The 17,071-nt window shown below is 54.3% G+C and overlaps 1 protein-coding gene across 1 annotated transcript in view; it reads right to left on the bottom strand.

The window, feature by feature from the left end:
• The window catches only part of SH3BP4 (SH3 domain binding protein 4), a 34,834-nt gene that overhangs the window by 611 nt on the left and 17,152 nt on the right, over nt 1-17,071 (bottom strand). Inside the window, exons 2-4 of the mRNA XM_054277772.1 lie at nt 12,448-12,647; nt 7,565-9,927; nt 1,764-1,952 (exon numbers count right to left, since the gene is read on the bottom strand). Coding sequence (XP_054133747.1) covers nt 1,764-1,952; nt 7,565-9,927; nt 12,448-12,568 — 2,673 coding nt within the window. The 5' untranslated portion in view covers nt 12,569-12,647. The remainder of the gene's footprint in view (nt 1-1,763; nt 1,953-7,564; nt 9,928-12,447; nt 12,648-17,071) is intronic.

The raw sequence follows: 17,071 nt of genomic DNA, 5'->3' as shown, positions 1-17,071 counted from the left end.
AGCCAGCATCCCAAAATGGGCACATTCCCGGGAAAACAGCCCCCCAACACCGTCAGAACCCTGCACTCCTCCGAGGGGAGTGTGCTCTGGAGGAACCTCCAGAGAAATATGGAATGCTTTGGGTTGGAAAGGCCTTTAACACCATTGGGCCCAACCATTAACCTGGTGGGCCTGTCAGTGCTGCCTCAGAGGCTGGACTCCAACACCTTGAAGGTCTTTTTCAGTTGAAAGAACTCCAGGGTCTGTGCAGAGCCAGGGGTACCTGCCCTCACCTCATTGTCTACCATGCTGCTCTTGTTGCAGTGTGGGGCCTGGTAGGCCTTTTAAGACCACTGGGCCCAGCCATTAACCTGTGGGTCTGGCTCAAAGGCTGGACTCCAACACCTTAAAGGTGTTTTCCATCCAAGTGATTTCAAGGATCTGTGCAGAGCCAGGTGTGCCTGCCCTCACCTCGCTGTCCGCTGGCCTTGTAGGCCCTTTAACACCATTAAGGCCTTTAAGACCATTAGGCCCAACCATTAACCTGGTGGGTCTGGCCCAAAGGTTGGTCTCCAACACCTTGAAGGTGCTTTTCAGCTGAAAGTATTCCAGGATCTGTGCAGATCCAGGTGGGCCTGCCCTCACCTCGCTGTCCACTGAGCTGCTCTTGTCGCGGTGTGGGGCCTCGTAGACCCTTTAACACCATTAAGGCCCAATCATTAACCTGGTGGGCCTGGCAGTGCTGGCTCAAAGGTTGGACCCAAACACCTTGAAGGTGTATTCCAGCCCAGAGAATTCTAGGATCTGTGCAGATCCAGGCGTGCCTGCCCTCACCTCGCTGTCCACCGAGCCGCTCTTGTCACGGCGCAGGGCCTCGTAGACACTTTAAGACCATTGGGCCCAACTATTAACCTGGTGGCCCTGGCTCAAACGTTGGATTCCAACACCTTGCAGGTCTTTTCCAGCCAATTCCAGGATCTGTGCAGAGTCGGGTGTGCCTGCCCTCATCTCGCTGTTCACTGGCCTCATAGGCCCTTTGACACCATTAAGGCCTTTTAAGACCATTGGGCCCAACCATGAACCTGTGGGTTTGGCTCAAAGGCTGGACTCCCAACAACTTGAAGGTCTTTTCCAGCCCAGAGAATTCCAAGATCTGTGCAGATCTGGTGTGCCTGTCCTCACCTCACTGTCTACCATGCTGCTCTTGTTGCAGTGTGGGGTCTTGTAAGCCCTTAAAGACCATTAAGGCCCTTTAAGACCACTGGGCCCAACCATGAACCTCGTGGGTCTGGCAGTGCTGGCTCAAAGGCTGGACTCCAATACCTTGAAGGTCTTTTCCAGCCAAGAGAATTCCAGGATCTGTGCAGATCCAGGTGGGCCTGCCCTCACCTTGCTGTCCACCGAGCTGCTCTTGTTGCGGTGTGGGGCCTTGTAGACCCTTTAACACCATTAATGCCATTTAACACCATTAAGGCACTTTAAGACCATTTGGCTCCACCATTAACCTGGTGGGTCTGCCAGTGCTGGCTCAAAGGTTGGACTCCAACACCTTGAAGATTTTTCCAGCCAATTCCAGGATCTGTGCAAAGCCGGGTGCGCCTGCCCTCACCTCACTGTCCACCGCCCTCGTAGGCCCTTTAACACCATTAAGGCTCTTTAAGACCATTGGGCCCCACCATTAACCTGGTGGGTCAGGCTCAAAGGCTGGACTCCAACACTTTGAAGACCTTTTCCAGTCCAGAGAATCCCAGGATCTGTGGAGATCCAGGCGTCCCTGCCCTCACCTCGCTGTCCACCGAGCCGCTTTTGTCGCGGTGTGGGGCCTCGTAGGCGTCCATCTGCTGCTTGGACACCTTGGCCAGCTTCTCGGCCAGCTCCCGCCAGCGCTGGGCCACCTCCACGGCCGTGGTCAGCAGCACAAAGTCCTGGATCAGCCTCACCACCAGCCCTTGGCAGTCCATCTTCAGCAGGGCCTGCAGGACAGGGGAAAAGCAAAGGCCGGGTGAGCTCCCTGCTGAAGCGTCCCAAAAATCCTCCTGCCTCCTTGTTAGTGACAGCTGGGGAAATGAGGCCAGCAGGCCTGGCAAGAGAATAATCCCATTAACTGAACAAAGGGCTGGACCCCTCTGGATGGGGTTTGCAGCCTGGTTCTCCAGGCAGCCCCTCCCGAGACGTCCTGGCCCCACCTTAAGCAGTTTAAAGCATCCCAGGGGCTGAGGACAACAGATGCTTTTAATCAAGGGAACTAATCCAGACTCCACCCCAGAATTGCAGGATCCTTCAGAGCAGTGGGCAAGGCACAGCCAGGACATTCTGGGATGGGACCTGAGGGGGGACTGGGTGACTGAGACCCAGGTGAAGACTCTGACGCTACAGGACCATTGCTCAGCTTGGGATGTTCTTCCTCTTCTCCTCCTCCTCTTCCTGCATCATTTATTGTCCTAAAAGCTGAGATTTTCCACAAATGGCTTTGAAGGGGAAAGAGCAAGTGCATCAGTCTGGGTTTTCTAGGTAGGAATGACTTAGCCAGGCAAAAAAAGGATGGAGTGGGGTTAGCTCCTGCCTTGAAATGTCAAATCCCATTAAAATCCCCTCAGAGTGGGATGAAGCTGCAGTAGGGGAGAAGCCCCAGTGCAGCCCTGGAAAAGGAAGGGTTTAACGGCAGTGTTCACTCTCAGAGGATGGGATCTGACTGCCAGGATCATCATCCCACTCCCCAGGGCTCCCACAGTCTCTGGACCACAACAGTCCCAGCAGCAGCAACCCCAGACCCTGGGCAAATCCCACCCCGAACCTCCCGGGGAGCTTTGATGTTATTAAAAATGGAAATCAAGCAAAGAGACCCCACCCACTCCTTCACAACAGCACAGCAGGGGATGGTTCTTGTGGAAATCATCAGGATAAGGTGATTCCCAAAGTGACCTTTCTGCCCCTCTGGGTCTTGACACCCCCTCCCAACACAGGGGTCTGGGAAAATCCAGGTTTGGCTCTGGGGCAAAGAAGGGTTAAATCCTCCCACTGGAGACTGCACAGGGACAGTTGGGGGAGGGAAGATGGGAACATCTGAAACCACTCCAGCGATTTGCAAAGCAAATGCACGCTGATTTTTCCCCTTATCTGCTCCCAGCTCAGAGCTGAGCTGGGTTCTAATCACAGCTGCAGCCCAGCACGTGCCTGCTCCTCCAAAGTGCTGACACCGGCTTCCTGTGGGAGCCAGGGAGGCCATAAACCCCCTTGTCCAACGAGCAGGGAAAATCCAGCCAAAGGAGCACATCTGGCTTGGCAAAAAGACATTCAGGAGCGTTTAGATCTCACACACCTGCGCCAGAACCGAACCACCTCCTCTCCTACAGCCCATGGATCAGCTCCCCTCTGGATCCAACACCTTCTCTGGATCCAGCACCTCCTCTGGATCCTGCTCCCCTCTAGATCCTGCTCCCTCTCTGGATCCTCCACCCCCTCTGGATCCTCCACCCCCTCTCTGGATCCAGCTGCCCTCTGGATCTTCCACCCTCTCTGATTCAGCTCCCTATCTGGGGATCCTGCAGCCCCTCTGGATCCAGCTCCTCTCTGGATCCTCCACTCTCTCTGGATCAAGCTCTCCTCTGGATTCTCCACCCTCTCTGGATCCAGCTCCCTTCTCTGGATCCAGCTCCCCTTCTCTGGATCCAGCTCCCCCTGTCTGGGATCCAGCTCCCCTCTCTGAATCCTCCACCTTCTCTGGATCCAGCTCCCCTCTGGATCTTCCACTCTCTGGATCCTGCTTCCTCTCTGGATCCTGCTCCCTCTCTGGATCCTGCTCCCTCTCTGGATCCTGCTCCCCTCTGGATCCAGCTCCCTCTCTGCAGGGCCCTAAGGAAAGAGCAGGCTGAGCATCCCCAGCCCTGCCTTTCCAGGCAGCTGGATGCCAACCCCTGCACAGCCTGGCCTTTGGGGGAGCAGGATGAAGGAGCTGCTCCCATCTCCTGCCCAAGGTCCGAGGCAGTGCCTGGAGCTGGGTTCAGAAGGATGGAGCTGCAGGAGATGGATTCTTCTGCTCCAGGTGAACAACAAAGCAGCAGCAGGGAAAACACCCAGGAGGGCATCCATCAAAGAGCTGCAAAATCACTCAAAATCACTCAAAACAACAACTCTGGGAGAAATGGGTGGGTCTGCCTAACTCTGAAACCTTCTGATGGCCACAGCACCACCTGCTGTGCCCTGGCAGCTCCAGTCCCATGGGCACAGGTGACAGGACACCAGGGGATGGGATGCAAGGCAGCCAGAGGGGGAATATTACTGGAAACACGGCGAGACACCAGGATTAGCTCAGCAGACTTAATCCTCCAGTGGGATTATGCCACAATTGTTTCCATCCTTCTCCCTTGCCTTGGACAAGCCTCCCAGGATAGCTGGGTCCACTCACCGTGTCTCCATCCCTCATCACCCAGGTGTGACCTGGGCTGTGCTTTGCCAGAGCCCTTGGAAATATTTATTGTTTATTGTTTATTCCCCTGGGAGCAGCTGGGAACCGGCTGGGCCAGCCCAGCAAAGAGCAAAGAGGGTGTTTGATATTCAAATCCCAGTTCAAAGCAGAAACACCTCAACTTGAAAGGCATCCAGGGGAGGCTGAATTTACATCCCAGCTTTGAAATGCAGAATCCCATTTCCTAATGAAGGAAAGCAGCATTGTGGAGGAAAACAGCTCCCCCCTGGGACTTCCTCAGACTGGGGGATAAAGGCCCTGTGTCCCCAAGGAGACCATGAGAGCCACGGGGTGAGAGGATGCTCCTGCTCAGGCTCCTGGCTCATCATCCTCTCCAGGATACTGGTCAGGTTTTGACCCAAAAACGTTGTCTCTGTACAAGTGTTCCCCAAAATAACCCTTGTTTGGGCATCAAACATCTCTCTTGCTCACTGTTTTGGCTGTCACCACCTCCAAAATTATCTTGCATGTTTAAAATACTCTCAGCCTTAAATACTGATTTTTTTTTCATTTACCTCATAAAGTCTTGCACTGCCTCCCACGGGGAGTGATGCCCAGCTGGATCTCAGCATGCTGAGGGTGGTGAGGCTCTCCTGGTTGCTCAGAGATGTGGCTTCACATCCCTGGAAGTGTCCCAGGCCAGGCTGAACAGGGCTTGGAGCAGCCTGGGATAATGGGAGGTGTCCCTGCCCATGGCAGGGGGTGGAAAGGGATGGGCTTTAAGGTCCTTTCCAACCCAAAGCTTTGGACACCCTGACCTGCAGGACTCTAGGACAGCTCCACAACTTTAGGAACACACCAGGGACAAGCAGAAACTCTTGGCAGGAGCCAGGCAGCAGCAGCACATGGATACCTGGATACCGCGAGTCAGAGCAAACAAAACAACGGGAGGGGAAAAAAAAAACATCCCAAGCTCATCTCCTGTGTGACCTTTACAAGCTGCCTGGAGAAGAACAAGCTCAGAGTTTCCTCCCCACAGCTCCCTGCTGCCGTGCCAGGGGCCATTCCCAGCAGAGCCGTGTTTTTCCCAACAGCAGAGTCTGTTGGAGGGATGATAAATGAGAGTCTCTCTGACAAGCAGGGAGGGAGAAAAGCTGTGTCTCAGGGCAGGTCTAACCCCACGGGCCAGGCACCAGGGGCAATGAAATCTTCTTGAATCCATGCCCAGCTTTTTTATCCAAGCCATCCATGTGCTGCCTGCTTCCAAGGGGCAGAGAGGAGGCAGGGAGGGAGAGCTTTCCCTCTCTGCTGGGCAACCACATCCCCCCCAGTTACCTTCACACTCCAGTGCTGGTGCCTGATTAGAGGAGTAGCAATTAAAGGCAGATTACTGATTAACCAGTCATCATGACCAGGCTTTTCCTTGCTTGGCTGCTGGTGCACGACTCTGCCACTGGCGCTTTGTGTACTCAACACTGATAATCCTGCTTCTGCTTCTCCCTTCCCAGCCCTTCTGAGGGGAGACAAACCAACTTTCTTTCAGCTGAAATGGCCACACTGGAGCTTAGTGCAGCTGGCTCCCCTTGCCAGAAAGCCAGTCCATTTGTTACAAATAAAATCAGATTTGAACACAATGAAATCCATTACTGCTCCATTGCCATCCCCTGAAACATCATTATTTTCTTCTTTCAACAGGCTCAATCTAATTTCTCCATAGGCTAAGGAGGATTTGACGGCAGCCAGGGGTTTTGGAGGCAGCATCATGTTCCACCAAGAAGGGAGCTCATCCTTGATCCGCAGGCTCAGCCTCACAGAGAGCAGGATTAGACAAACAAGGAGAATAAAACCTGCCCTGGGACTCTGCTCTCCTGACAGCCACAGGGGAGCAGGATGTTTTCCTGCAGCTCCCAGCCCTCCCCTGGAGCCAGCAGCTCCCTGAGCCTTATCTTTCCCTTTGTCTCATGGTGAGGATTCTCCATGACCTACAGGATGCCTGGGATCCCTGAAAACAATGGGGAGAGATAAAAGCAACACCTATGGGGTTTGCAAACAGCTAAAGCAAACAGTCCCAGGAGCATCCAGCAAGAGCAGCACGGATTTTATCCCAACAATCATTGAGCCTGATGATTAAAAGGAGCAAACCCTCCCTTGGCAGGGGAAACAGGGGGGATTTTCCAATCCTGAGTGAGGAAAGGGTCACTGATGGCCAGGAGAACCCTGCAACAGGAGCAGTGTTGGTGGCACGACCCGAAAGCTGAAAGTCAGAGCTGAAATGTCACCCCACAGGCCCCAGAGTGGTACCCGGGCACAGGGAACTCTCCAGACAACATTTCCATGAGTAACAGTGGATTCCATACTCTCCGTAACACCTTCTACTCAATCCTTAAATTCCCCTCTTCTCCCTAAAAGGAATGTGGGAACTGAACTCCTCCACTCAGCCCCAGCCCCCTTTTGCCGTAATTTCATTTTGCCAAGCAAGGCCGCCGCTATTCCTTAATCCAATTGACATTTTAAACCATGCTTTTCTCCATAACTCAGTTATTCTGCTCCTGTGGGACAGCACGGAACCGGAGAGAGCTGCAAATCTCTCCCAGACACTTTGCCCTGTATTTCCTTTGGCTCACTTCCTATTAAGTGTTAGAAAGGATTGTGGAGATGATATTTTGTGAGGGATTTACTTGCTAACGGCATCCTAGGAATACTGGCAGGCAGCACTCCTCCCAGATTCCTTTCAGGACATGGAGCAAGTCACACATTTCCGTTTGTAATGTATAAAACATCCCAGCTCAGAGGTGCCACTCAAAAAAAAAGGCTCCCCATCCCTCAAAGTGTTCCAGGCCAGGTTTGACAGGGCTTGGAGCAGCCTGGGACAGTGGAAGGTGTCCCTGCCCCTGGCAGGAGGTGGGACTGGATGAGCTTTGAGGTTTCTTTCAACCCAGGCCATTGTGTGATTCTGGAATTCCAAGCACCTTAGCGCATCCCTCATTATCGCCATGATCCTGCTAAACCAAGATCCCACCCACCACAGGGCTGGACTCCCACCTGGCAGTGCCCAGCGGTCCTCAGAAGACATTCAAGGTGGATTTCACGCCCCAAAGACTGAACTAGGGAACTGGCACCTCCCCTGATGCCTCTGCAGAGCCAGGAACGAAGCCCCCCTTTGCCAGGCCTCAGACTCACCGTCATCAGCTCCTTCTGGAAGGACTTCCTCTCCTTGTTCTCCACGCTGTTGCAGTCCTCCTTCAGCTTCTCCAGCACGGAGGCCACCCTCTCCGGCTCGCTGTCCAGCTCCGCCCGGCAGAAGAAGGAGAGCGGCAGGTTCAGGTAGCCCAGGGCGTCGGCGAAGGAGCGCCAGCTGCTGAGGTTCTCCATCAGCAGAGTCCTCACCGAGGCGTAGATGTAGGTCAGGAACTTGCAGGGCCTCAGGATCTGCTCCAGCAGCAGGCTGGTGGTGAGGTCCGGCCCGGAGAAGTAGCTGGGTTTCACCTTGCCCACCACCAGCACGTTTTTGGTGTGCACGAGGCCAACCTTGCCCTGGTAGTAGCCGATGTACCACTCCTTGGTCCACAGCTGCCCTTTCAACCTGATCTTCTCCTCGCTGAGGAGGGCGATGACGTCTCCCTTCTTGTACTCCAGCAAGTAGTGGTTCTTGCTCTGCCTCACCACCGTCTTCAGCAGCTTCCCGTACTTGAGGCTCAACACCGGCCGGTCCTGAAAAACCGGATACTTGGCGGTGGCAGCCAGCGGGGAGAGGATGATCTTCCCCACCTCGTTCTTCTTCAGGAACCGCCTCTGCCCTGTGGGTTTGATGGCGCTCTTTGGCGGCGGCTGCGGCGTCTGGACGCAGAACTGGGTGAGGATGGCATCCTGGTCATCCTTGACCTGTATCCTCAGCGTGAAGTCCGACAGCTCGTTGGGGTCGTGGGAGGAGATGGGGAAGATGAGGCGGCTGACCTTGCCCAGCTTCATCTGGAAGCCCCGCACGATCTTGGCCTGCTCGCTGGCCTTCACCTCGTAGTTGGTCATGTTGGAGAACATGCAGAGCTTGAGGTCCTGGGGCCGGGACAGGGAGAATTGGTGCTTGCCCCAGAGCTGCAGGGCGACGGGAGCCGGGCTGTGGCACTGCCTGGTGACCTCGTTGACCAGCAGGGTCTTGGGGGCGCACTCGTGGCCGAACATGGCCACCACGGTCTTGAAGGAAGGGTGGATGTGCTTGGGGCCGTAGACGCCCACCGTGATCTTCTTGCTGATGTAATCCCACACGGTGTAAGGGTAGAGGATGTTCTGGCCCTGCGCCACGGCCGCGATGTACATGCAGGGCTCCAGGTTCTCCAGCTGCACCTGGATGGTGTCCCCGTAGGAATAGCTCAGCTGCAATGGCGTGTAGGGCCCCTCCTTCATGTCGCTGCGCAGGCACTGCAGCCCCACCAGGCTCTTGCTCACCGCGTCGCTCTTGACCTCCGCCGACACCTTCATCTCCAGGATGATGAAGGTCTTCACCTCCATGTTGCTGAGCTTGATCTGCAGCACGGGGCTGATGGTGCTGCACTTGTCGCTGTTGAGCTCCAGCGGCGGGTCCAGCATGGCCTTCATGGAGATCTGCTGCGTCTCGCCGGGGCACACGTGGCCCTCGGGCACGTGGATGCTGATGTTGGTGTCGGGCAGCTGCACGGCCCCGCCGGAGCTGTCCAGCTTGCACACGATGTTGGTCTCCACCGGCTGCGTCTGACCCCAGCCGGGATTCTGGCCAAGCAAATCCAAGTCGTGGCAAGACCGAGCCAGCTTCCTGTGGTTCAGCCACGCTGTCCTAAAATCCTCCCTGCTCTGGAACTGCTCAGGGGTGGGGGACTTCAAACCGCTGAAGAAACCTGACGAGGCCGGCGCGTCCGACTTGGCCTGGAGGACAGACAGCTCGGACAAGCTGTAGGAGCGTTTGCTTCGGAAGAAGGGGTTGTCCCTCCTCACAGGCTGCTCCACATCCAGCCTGTTGGTGGAGGGAAACTCATCAAAAAGGTTCCCCAGGCTGCTGTTGGCAGCTGAAGTGGGGAGAGCCGCCGTGGGAGCCGCCGTGTCAAAGAGCAACAAATCTACGGCCACGCTGGAGTCGGACTCTTTGTCCGAGCCGGGCGCCGCTTGCGCATTCCCGTTCAGGAACGGGTTGGTGTGCACTCCGTTCAGGAAGGGGTTGTTGTGGTAGGATTTGGCAGAGTTCCTCTTCCCTTCAGTCCACTCCCCGAGCAGGTCGAGCTCCTTGACGCCCTCGTCGGGGCTCTCCAGCAGGCTGTCGATGACGCCGCTGTCGGTGAGCGAGGAGTTGCGGTGGCCCACGGGCTGCACGTAGGAGGAGGGGATGTAGCCCATCTCCGTGGTGTTGTGGGCGTACCACCACTCCCCTCCCGACGTATCCAGCACGTACAGGTGGTCCCCCTTGGAGAACTTCAGCGTGGTGAAGTTGGTGGGGCAGTAGTCCTTGATCGCCACCACTTCCTTGGCGTTCCCAAAGGACGTGGGGTTGTCCACCAGCAAGGCACTGGGAGAAGGCACTGAGGAGGCAAGGAGGAGACAGCAGTGTGAGAGATGCTGATTTGGAAACCTTTACTCCAGGTCACCATTCCATGCTGACTTCCACTGACTTGGAAGCCTTTATTCCAGGTCACCATTCCACGCTGTTTTTAGAGATGAAGGTGGTTTTGGGATCACTGAATCATTAAAGTTGGAAAAGGCCTCCAAGACTATCAACCACTAACCCAGCACTGCCAGGTCCACCTCTAAGCCAGGTCCCCAAATGCCACATCTATGTGTTTTCTGAACACTTGCAGGTTCACTGATTCCCTAGGCAGTCTCTCAAGCCTGCAGGCGTTTTTCTCCATGATTTTTTCAAGAAAACTCCACTATTTCTGGTACATTCACACCTGTCTACCCTAAAGGGCTCATCCAAACCCAAGATAACTCTCCCTACAGACTAAAAACCCTCTTGCTCAGCTGTAACCCCTCTCCTGCACATGTGAAATATACCCAGAGAAGCTGTGGCTGCCCCTGAATTCCTGGAAGTGTTCCAGGCCAGGTTGATGGGGCTTGGAGTAAACCTGGGCTAGGGGAACATGTCTTCTGCTTTCAGGTCCCTCCCAAATCAAACCAATCTGTGGTTCTGAAGGTTACCCAGGTTGAACCCTCACAGAATCTCACACTTCCCTCCCACACTGCTCTTCTGGTCCTGGCAGCATCTCCAAACCCCATTCAGAAGTGCCAGTGGAAGAGTTTTCTGCTAGAGAATCCCAATTTACATCCAGGCTGGGCTGAGCCTACACTGCCACCCTATTTATTGGCTTAGCTCTCATTTTCAGGACGTGTTTCTGTAAAAAAGCACTAAAACCAAGCTGCAGATGATGCCCCATCAATGGTTAAATGCGTGCTGCCTCCCCAGAGAGTCTGAGGAAAACAAGGAAAGCTGGATTTTCACCAACAGGGAGCTGCAAGGGAACTGGGACAGCACCTGCTTCAACAGAGCTCTGTGGGAGGAAAAGGGAGTTTAGAAAACACAGGAAGCCCTTAAAATCCCAGAGACAAAGGGATGGGAGCTCAGAATGCACATCCCTGCAGCCTCCACTCACAGGCTGGCAGCACTTCTCACTTCCCACAATAAAAAGGGAAGATACAGCTGAGCAAAGAGAGGCCTTTAAATATAGCCTGAGGGGCTGAGTATTCCAAGGAGAAGAGTTTTGTACACATCCTCTGCCAGCAGGCAAAGGTGTGGGGGCATTCATCCAGTGGGCAACTGCACAGAAACTCCAAATTGGAATTCTTTTTGCAGCCTGCTAGGTTGGAAGCTGCTGTTAACTTAGTCATGCTGCAGGATGGAGCATTTTTGGTGCCACATCAGACAGGAAAGTGGCTGTTCCCTTGTCCCTCCAGCTGGGCATGCAGGGGTTAACAGAGATGTGCTGAAACCCCTCGGATAAGAGGAGCAATTCCTGGTTTTGCATTAAAACCCATCTAGTTTGCAGCAAGCGTTTGATGTTCAGGTGCTACACCTGCAAAAACAATCTCCTTTGTGCGTGTTTACTCTCAAGGCCCTCAGCTGCTCTCCAGCTTCCACCTGGAGCTTTTCCTTGGGATGCTCTCCTGCCAGGGGAGCAGCAATTCCCCTCCCACCTGACCACAGCATAAAAGGAAAACACAGCAGGGGAAAAAAAAGCAATAAAAGCTGAAAAAAAAAAAAAAAACCAAACCAAAAAAAGGATTATTGGAGGAGCAAGCTGCAGGCTCCCAGCGCTGGGGAGAGGGAAACACTTTTGTCACTGCCTTGCTGGTGTCACCAAGGCTTCCCAGGGGTGGGGATGGGCCTGGAATGAGGAGGGGGGGATGCCCAGGCACTTTTTGAGCCCTCCCCGTGGGTGGGGAGGGGTCTGGAATAAGGAGGGAGTGATGCCCAGGCACCTTTCCAGCCCTCACAGGAGCTGGGGATGGCCTGGAGTGAGGAGGGAGTGATGCCCAGCCACCTTTTGAGCCCTTCTAGGTGGTGGGGATGGTCTGGAATGAGGAGGGGGGAATGTCCAGGCACCTTTTGAGCCCTCCCAGAGGATGGGAATGGGCTGGAGTGAGGAAGGGGGGGATGCCCAGGCCCCTTTTCAGCCCTTCTAGGTGGTGGGAATGGGCCTGGAATGAGGGGGGGGGGGGGATGCCCAGACACCTTTTCGGCCCTTCTAGGGGGTGGAGATGGGCCTGGAATGTGTTGGGGATGATTCCCAGGCACCTTTTGAGCCTTCCCAGGGGTGGGGAATGGCATGGAGTGAGGAGGGGGGAATGTCCAGGCACCTTCTGAGCCCTACTAGGGGTGGAGATGGCCCTGAATGAGGAGGGGGTGATGCCCAGGCACCTTTCCAGCCCTCACAGGAGCTGGGGATGGCCTGGAGTGAGGAGGGAGTGATGTCCAGGCACCTTTTGAGCCCTTCTAGGTGGTGGGGATGGTCTGGAATGAGGCACGGGGGATGCCCAGACACTTTTCCAGCCCTCCCAGAGGATGAGGATGGGTTGGAGGGAGGAAGGGGACGATTCCCAGGCACCTTTGACGTCGCAGAGGGCGCTCTCGGCCGCGAAGGCCTCGCCCAGATCGATGAGGGCGCCCTCGGAGCGGCAGCGCGGGAGCCCTCCCGAGTTGGCCGCCCGGATCCTCTGCGCTGCCATCGCCGCTCCCGGCGGGCACTACATGGCCATGGCCCCTCTGCCGCCGACGGGGAGCCCGCTGTCACCTCGGGGAACCAGCCTGGGGACACAGACAGAGGCCAGGCTGTTAGAAAGGCTCCCCACGGCACCCAGATGCTGATCCCCATACAGGAGAGCCTGTCCTGCTCTCCTTACCCCATCATGGAACACAACCTGGATGCTCCCGGGACCCCTGGACAGCCTGGGCCTGCACCATGAGGGACACAACCCCATTGAAGCAGCCCTCTGGCCTTTAGGAGATTTTTGGGAATATGCTGCTTCCAGGACTGCAAATTGTTTCTTCTCCCCATTTCCCAAGCATTTTCAGGTTGCTGTAACACAATTATAAAAGCACCAAGCACCAGGCTGCTGTGGGAGCACAAAGATCCACAGGACTGGGCTTTTTCCCTGTTCACATCCCTCTCTGCCACTGCAGCATCTCCTAGATGGAGACTGGCTCTTCCCACTTGCTCTCCCCTCACCCGGCCAACCAGGGACAGCAACATCCATTCCTGCACTGAATACAACAAAAATAAAAGAAAAAATAAGGAAAAATCAATTTTTCTCTATTTTTTTTTCCCAGAAACACTTGCAGAGCCCCTGTGGAAGAGTAGCTGGATGAGCCCAGTGGAGCTGAGAGGAAAAGGAGCCCGTTCCCACAGGACACTCCGACCACCAACGTGGTGGCTGATGCAAGCATGGGCAAGAGCTCCCCTGACGTCACCCGTGTCCTCTGCAGCTGGGACAGGGGCCAGATGGGCCAGGACGAGCAGGAGAGGCTGAGGCACGGCTGGAGCACAGCCTGAGCCATGAGTTGCTACTCCAGGTTTGCACCAGGGAGCAGGAACGCTGTCTGGCATAGCTGGGACCATCCTGGAAATTCTGGATTCAGCCCCTGCCTCCTGCTCCCTCAGAGCTGCCACAAAACTCCAGCCTGGCTGCAAAACACCAGCAGGTCCTAACCATAAAAGTTCTAATTAGAAGTTATATCCAAATCCCTTGTTTTACAAAGGGATTTTCATCCACTCCTAATGCTGCTCTTCCTTTCTCCCCCTCCCATGCAATTTTTTTTTTCTCTTTTCCTCCCTCTGCTTGAAAATGAAATCCAACAGAAAATAACAGCCAGACCCAAATTCCTGAGGTGGGAATACAGAGCTGATGTCTCCTCAGGCACTGTGAGGGGGAGCAGCAACTCCTGAAGGATTCGGTGCCCTTTTCTGGAATGCAGCAAGAGGAAATTTTGCAGGGGGAGAGCCTGAACAGGAGATACTCCAGCCTGCCTGAAATGCTTCCCAAGCCATCCCCAGGGCTGGTATGCCAGGAATGTGGCTGGCTGGGAGGGATGCACAGAGCCAGAAAAGGGAAGGGAGAACTTGTGTGCAAACATTTCCCCCTTCGAGGAGAGCCTCCCCTCCTGTCGGGTCCTGCTGGGAATAAACACAGGGAAAACCAGGCTTTGAGTCAAAGCTGAGCTTATCAGAGCTGGGACAGGTAAAAAAGGGGACCTGGAGCTGCTGCCAGGGGCAGGACACAGGAATAAGCAGGAAAAAGCAGGAATAAGCAAGAATAAGCAGGAATAAGGAGGAATAATCTCCATTAGGAAGCAAAGAAGGGAGGAAGGATGCTCCACTTGGCTGGCACTGTTCACCATCCACCCAGTTCCACCCATTAATGTCATTTGGGATTGCTGCTTTTTTAGGTAATGTGGAAAGAGCCCAAACACACAGTGCCTCCCTCCAGAGACCCCACACCTCACTGATTTTGGCAATTCTTGTTAAAAAAATAAAAATGAAATGAAATTAAATGAAATGAAATAAAAATTTAAAAAAAAAAAAAATAAAATAAAACAAAACTGCTGCGGCTTCCCAAAATTCCCCCCTGCTTCGGCAGCTCTGCACAAAGTAGGAAAAAAACCCAAGTGTAAGCCACGAATGTGTTTTGAAACACCTGCATCAAATGAATTTTATAGTAATTATGGCAGCTACAGCCCTGACAGCTCTCACTGACAGATCCACAAGCCTGGAATTCGCAGGGATGTTCCCCCCCACCTCTATTTATATAAGGAGATGGGAAACTTCCTGCTAAAGGCCTCTGCCAGATGTGGCTGTGTGGAGAAACAGCTGGAAAAATCCCCTCTGCATGGAACCCTGAGGCCTCCAAAGGCAGTGGGAATCTACACACAAACGAGGGATAATGGAAAGGCATTTCCTGTCCTGACTGCAGCATCTTGGGTCTGTCTGTCCCTCCTGGATGCAGGGATGCTCACACACACTGAAGGATGGGGGCCAGGTCCTCCCTACAGCAGGATTTGGGATATTTTGGGGCTGGGGATGGACCCAAAATGTTTCTGAATGCAGAGATCACCAGCAAAACCTCAAATCCGGGCTGTATGAGGAAAAAAGGGATAAGTGGGGGGGGAAACAAAGGGTGGAAGGGGCAAGAATTGTTTAGAAATCGCCGAGACAATGGTCTGCTCCTCTGGAAGCGCTTTAAATTTAGCCTGGGGTTAAATATAGAGCAGGGGGAAACCCAGCCCCATCTGTTTATACCCGAAGCCACAGACAGCATCCGAAATGAATGGTGGGGGGGAAGGAAACCAGTGGGCGACCAGAGCACACCCTGACAGCGCCAGCAGCTCCTCAAAGGCACACACACCTGCTTTTCACGCTGCTTTTTTCCCCTCCTGTGAGGGACAGGGAATGCTGCAGGGTGAAAATCCAGCCCTACGAGCCAGGGGGACCTGCTGCCTGCTCCCCCCATCCCAATAAATCCATCCCAACAAATCAGGGCCCCACGGAGGGGGACATTTTTCTTTCCCAAATCCTAAGCAGGCTTTGCTGGGAGCTGGGGAAAGCTTTAGGGAAGCCCTGGTGAGCAGATTTCCATGGGTGCATCCTCACAGCTTCCTGGCATGGATGGTGCTGCCCCTGCATTGAACCTTCCCTGGAGAGTGCCCAGCACCCTCTGGGGGAAGAACCTTTTCCTAAAATCCAACCTGAACATCTCCAACACGGAGCTGCTCCCTCAGGTCCCCCCAGGCATGGAGCAGCAGCAGGTCTGGGGCTGGTGACAGTGCCACATCTTGCTAAAAATACCACACTTACTAAAACTCCACTGAAAACGAAACCAAACTTTTCCTGCAGCGCTTGAACACGCAGCTGCAACATTTCCTGGTGTGCAGAAGGTTAAAAACAACTCCTTGAAAAATGTCTGGTAGAATTTATCCCAGAAATCCAACTCTGCAGGCCCCCAAGACCCCCTGGCACAGCAGAGCCCCGTCCTGCCCAGCTCCAGCCATCATTCCTGATGGGATTATGGGATGGATCCACCTCTGGCTGGACACTGAGCTATCAAACACACACCACGGGCACCCAGCCACGCTAGACAGGGAAAAATCCTGGGAAAAAGCCCAACCCCACGTCTTGGAGCAAAGAAATGCAATCATAGAACCACGGGAACACCCAAAAGCGCACAGCCCAAGGGTGGGAGGGAAGCAGGATCTGCTGCTGGCCAAGGGAAGGTCCTCTCCAACAAGAACTGATGTGGTGCAGGTGGGAGAGGAGCCCTCAGTGAGGGGAAACCCCTGGTGCCAGGAATTTGGGCTGATAAGAGGCAGGGCTGGGCGGTACCAAGCACCAGCAGGGCTGGAGATGGAGCCAGGTCCTTGCAGGGGCAGCCAAGGAGCTGCCAGCAGCAAAGGGACATCCCTGCACATCCCTGTGCACATCCTTGCCCATCCCACATTCCCAAACCTCCGTCCCTGGTGGGATGGATCCCCTGGTCCATCCCACCAGGGCAAATCCATGGAAGCACAAGGAACAGAAGCCACTGTGACACAGGACTGGTCAATTCTGCCATAACTACCAACCTGTTCTCCCTGGAAAATCCAGTGAAAGCCTCTCAAGACCGTGGCAAGCTCCAGAGAAATCTCCCACCCTACCCTTGGCCACAAATTGAAAATTGAGGGAAAAAATAAAAAATGGAGGTTCCAATCAATCCCTCATCATCCTCTCCCCGCAGCAGAGCCAAGATCAACTCCAGGCACTTGCTGCTTTATGGCTTTTAATTTGCTTTTTCTTCCTCCAAAGTCGAGTTCCTCTGGCTCTCCCACAAACACAGAAGTGTTTTTTGGAGGTTTCTTTTAAAAACAGTCGGCTTTGCTTAGATATGAGCAAATTTCAACTTTTCCTAGGGAGGAATTCTCGTCCCAGAGCCACAGCGCTCCCCACAACGCTTGTCCCACACAATTTGAATTTACTGCAAATGTTGCTTTTATCAGTCCCAAAACCCCCAGTAACTCAAATCCATGGGGGCAGATGCAGAAAAGACCCCTCCACATCCTGGGGACACCTCAGCCCTTCAAAAATCCCCAGTAACTCAAATCCATGGGGGCTGATGCAGAAATGACCCCTCCACACCCAGGATGACACCAACCCACTGCAAGGCGCAATGGCCCTACAAAAACAGCTGCAAAAAGCCCCAGAG

Source organism: Melozone crissalis, unplaced genomic scaffold (genome assembly GCF_028551555.1).
Source record: "Melozone crissalis strain CALT ecotype California unplaced genomic scaffold, PUWL_Pcris_2 ptg000023l_1, whole genome shotgun sequence".
NCBI classification, from domain to species: Eukaryota; Metazoa; Chordata; class Aves; order Passeriformes; family Passerellidae; genus Melozone; species Melozone crissalis.
This window is presented reverse-complemented; position numbering and strand designations above follow the sequence as displayed.